The 4,368-nt window shown below is 36.7% G+C and overlaps 1 protein-coding gene across 1 annotated transcript; it reads left to right on the forward strand.

The window, feature by feature from the left end:
* Positions 1-928: 928 nt before the first annotated feature.
* LOC145157545 (uncharacterized) lies at positions 929-3,516 on the forward strand. Its single transcript, XM_079076570.1, has 4 exons — positions 929-1,417; positions 1,520-1,585; positions 1,730-2,512; positions 3,256-3,516. The coding sequence occupies exons 1-4, from the start codon at positions 929-931 to the stop codon at positions 3,514-3,516; spliced, it is 1,599 nt and encodes a 532-aa protein (XP_078932696.1).
* Positions 3,517-4,368: the final 852 nt, after the last annotated feature.

Raw genomic sequence — 4,368 nt, forward strand, 5'->3', positions numbered from 1 at the left:
TACAAAATGTTTTAAAATGCTAGAGTAATAAACATTGATAAAAGTCCTTATTTACAAAACTTCAAATCTATGCAATCCATTTAAAATTCACTTGAGATTTTTTGTGCAGTTCATGTGGATTTTAGGGTCACCTTATTCATGTAAGTTGTCAAAAATAGTCAAGGTGTTTTACTTTTTGCTTATGGGAAAAAGTCACCTAACCATTTGTGAAATATAACTTACATGTCTTTTAAATGGATGATTTAATCAATTTCTTATGTGATAAAGGTCACCTAAGCATAAGAGTTTTGAGGCATAGTTGGGATGAACATGCCATATAAAAACAAAGTAATGTTTTTGGATCCCATAAATCTAAGAGTTACATAAGAGCTGTAATTGGTTATTGTAACCTATCGATCAACAAAATCACTTGAGTAGTGGGTCGGGTCCTCAAGTTATTTTGGGTGATGTGGATCTTAGCTTTTCAAAATTTAATTTGAAGGGTAATTATTTTTGAAAAGAATTTATATCGAATATATTAAAATGAATCTTATTACTTTTGTAGATGACTACCCCAACTGTAACCACATCATCACTTACCATCCGATCCATCCTCAAAAAAGAAAAACTAAGTGGACCGAACTTTCTTGATTGGTTCAGACAACTGAGAATTTTCCTCAAGCTTGAGGAAAGGAACCATGTCCTTGATGAACCTATCCCAGAAGAGCTCCCAGCTAATGCTCCCAAAACATCAAAAGCTGCTTGGGCGAAACATGTTAATGATTCGAACGAAGTGACTGGCATCATGCTTGCAACTATGACTCCTGAACATCAAAAAACTTTTGAGTTTCATGAAGCATTCGAAATGATTGAACAACTGAGAGTCATATTTGAAATTTAGGCTAAGCAAGAGAGGTATGAGACCTTGAATTCTTTCATTGGTTGCAAGATGGTAGAGGGATCTTCTGTGAGTGCACATGTACTCAAAATGAAAGCTTATGTTGACCAACTTGCCTGCCTCGGATTCCCCTTTGAGGATGAGCTAGCGACCGATGTGATCCTAGCCTCATTGCCTAATTCATTTAATCAATTTGTGATGAACTTCACAATGAATGACTGGGAGAGGAGGATCAATGAGCTTCATAACATGATCAAAAATATTGAGGAAAACATCAAGAAATCTAGGAACAACCAAGTGTTGATGATCCGTGAGGCTCAAGTCTCTAAGAAGAAAATCTGTAATAATACCGGTAAAGGGAAATGCAAAGTTTCCAGGAAAGGCAAGGGAAAGTGTAAAGGGAAGCCTCCTTCCACTAACCCAACTCCAAAACCCAAACCTGCTGCTAACGCGGATTGCTTTCACTGTAATGAAAAGGGACACTGGAAGCGCAACTGTCCCAAATACCTAGAAGAACTTAAGAAGATCAAAGCCAACCAGGTTGGCACCTCAGGTATATATGTGATTGAATTACATGCATTCCATACTAATTATTAGGTATTCAATACTAGAAGTGGTACTAACATCTGCAATGATTTGTAGGGACTAAGGAATGTTAGAGAACTAAGAGATGGCGATTTGGAACTTCATGTTGGCAATGACAATCATGTAACTATCGAAGCCATAGGACAATATCATATTTTGCTTCCAAGTGGCCTTAATATTATTTTGAACAATTTTTGTTATGTACCTAGTATAACTAGGAATATTATCTCTACTTCTCTCTTGTATTAACAAGGTTTTCGTTAATAGTTTGACTTTGATTCTGAAAACATTTATGTGTTTAAAGATTATGTGTTATATTTTGAGACTAGTCCCAAAAATGGAATATATGAAATCGACTTAAATGGTTCATACACAAAGGATAATTCAATGTTCAACTTAAATAAGAAAACAAAGTTAGACTCAAATAAAACTTATTTATGGCATTGTCGACTTGGGCACATAAGTAAAACTTGCATTTCTAAGCTCCAAAAGGATGGAATGTTAGAGTCAAAAGGCTCAGAGTCTTTTGATGTAGGTGAATCATGTCTATGTGGCAAGATGACCAAAGCTCCTTATACCAGTGTTGGTGAAAGAGCTACAGATCTATTAGGACTCATACATACTGATGTATGTGGACCTTTTAGAACAATGACCAGAAGTGGTGAAAGATACTTCATTACATTTACTAATGATTACAGTATATTTGGATATGTGTATCTCATGAAACACAAATATGAAGCATTCGATGTCTTCAAGGTTTTCCAAAATGAAGTACAGAATCAACTTGGTAAAAAGATTAAAACCATACAATCAGATCGTGGTAGTGAATATCTGAGTTCTGAGTTTGATGAACATCTGAAGAATTATGGCATAGTGTCACAACTCACTCCACCAGGAACACCTCAGCATAATGGTGTCTCGAAAAGGAGAAAGCGTACTCTACTTGATATGGTGCGATCGATGATGAGTCATACTTCCTTTCCTCATTCATTTTGGGGTTATGCCCTTGGAACTGCAGCTCGAGTTGTAAACAAGGCCCTAACTAAAAAGGTTAGTAAGACTCACTAGGAGTTATGGAATGGAAAGGTTCCATCAATGTCTTCCTTAAGGATATGGGGTTTTGAAGCATATGTTAAAAGAGAAACTTCTTACAAGCTTGAACCTATATCTCATAAGTGTATCTTTGTGGGATACCCAAAGGAAACCGTCGGTTATTAATTCTTTCAGAAAAAGGAAAATTGAGTGTTCATAGCTCATAAAGCAATGTTTCTTGAAACTGACTTTATCTCACATAAAGTAAGTGGGAGCCCCATTTACCTCGAAGAAATTCGAGAGACACAACCTTTAGTTGAAAATGATAATCAACAAAGCATTGTTGAACCTGAAGTTATCGTTCATATGCCGGAAACTACACCAACTGTACGACGTTCCAGTAGAACTCATCAGGAACCTGACAGATTTGGATTTGTCATTCCTGAAGAGGAAGTCTTCTTGATGGATAAATATTAACGCATCAATTACAAGGTTGCTACTGCAGACTCAGAGTCTGAAAAATGGCTTGAAGCCATGAGAACTAAAATTTAATCCATGGATGATAATAAAGTATGAGACTTGGTTGACTTACCTCCTAACAATAGGGCTGTTAGAAGCAAGTGGATCTTCAAGAAGAAGATCGACATGGACGGAAATGTACAAACTTTCAAAGCACGACTTGTCGCGAAAGGATATACTCAAATTCAAGGTGTTGACTATGAATATACTTTCTCGCCAGTTGCTAAGATTAAATCTATTAGGATTATCATGGCATAGCTGCATATTATGACTACGAGATATGGAAAATGGATGTCAAAACCACTTTCTTTAATGGATATATTGAGAAAGATGTTTATATGGAACAACCTGAAGGTTTTGTCGAGCCAGAAAACCTAAAGAATGTGTGTAAACTGAAGAAGTCCACTTATGGATTGAAACAAGCATCTAGGGCCTATCATCGTTTTGACGAAAACATCAAAAGGTTTGGTTTTTCTGAAAGTCCCGATGAACCATGTGTATAAATCAAAGCAAGTGGGAGGCATATTGTTTTTCTAGTTCTATATGTTGATGACATATTACTAATCGAGAAAGATATCCCGACATTGAAGGAGACTAAGGCCTACCTTGGTAAGTCCTTTCAAATGAAAGATCTAGGGGATGTTGCATACATACTCGGTATTAGGATCTATAGAGATAGATCCCAAAGACTCATTGGTTTGAGTCAGAGTACATAAGTTGACAAAATCTTGAAACGTTTTTCAATGTATAACTCGAAACGAGGAATTATTCATGTACTGCCTGGTATCATTCTTTCTAAGGCTGACAGCCCTAGTACTGAAGATGAGATCAAAGAATGAGACGCATACTGTATGCTTCAGAAGTAGGTTCGATTATGTATGCTATGACATGTACAAGGTCGGATGTAGCTTATGCTATTAGTAAAACTAGTAGATATCAAGCTAATCCTGGCGAAAAGCATTGGGTGGCTATTAAGAACATTCTTAAGTACTTAAGAAGAACTGAAGATATGTTTCTGGTCTATGGGGGATTTGAATAAGAGGTCACTATAAGATGTTACACTGACGCTGGTTTCAACATTGATCGAGATAACTCACGATCACAGTCGAGATATGTGTTTACAATTAATGGAGGAGCCATTTCCTGGAAGAGTTCAAAGCAAGAAGTGGTTGCACTCTCTACAACAAAATTAGAGTACATAGTTATGTGTGAAGCGGCTCAAGAAGTTGATTGGATGAAGAAATTCATAGGTGATCTGGATGTTGTTCCAAGCATCAAAAATGCCATTGAGATGCTTTGTGACAACACTGGTGCCATCGCTATTGCAAGAGACCCGATGGTTACCAACAAGACTA

The sequence above is a fragment of the Lactuca virosa genome, chromosome 2, assembly GCF_052849685.1.
Source record: "Lactuca virosa cultivar CGN04683 chromosome 2, Lactuca_virosa_CGN04683_v6, whole genome shotgun sequence".
Classification (NCBI taxonomy): domain Eukaryota; kingdom Viridiplantae; phylum Streptophyta; class Magnoliopsida; order Asterales; family Asteraceae; genus Lactuca; species Lactuca virosa.

Excerpts from the sequence above, each read along its gene's own strand:
- LOC145157545 (XM_079076570.1), top strand. The coding sequence starts at position 929 with ATGGTAGAGGGATCTTCTGTGAGTGCACATGTACTCAAAATGAAAGCT. Across the intron at positions 1,418-1,519 it reads AGAAGATCAAAGCCAACCAG|GGACTAAGGAATGTTAGAGA; the intron begins GTTGGCACCTCA and ends AATGATTTGTAG. Across the intron at positions 1,586-1,729 it reads ATGTTGGCAATGACAATCAT|TTTGACTTTGATTCTGAAAA; the intron begins GTAACTATCGAA and ends TTTCGTTAATAG.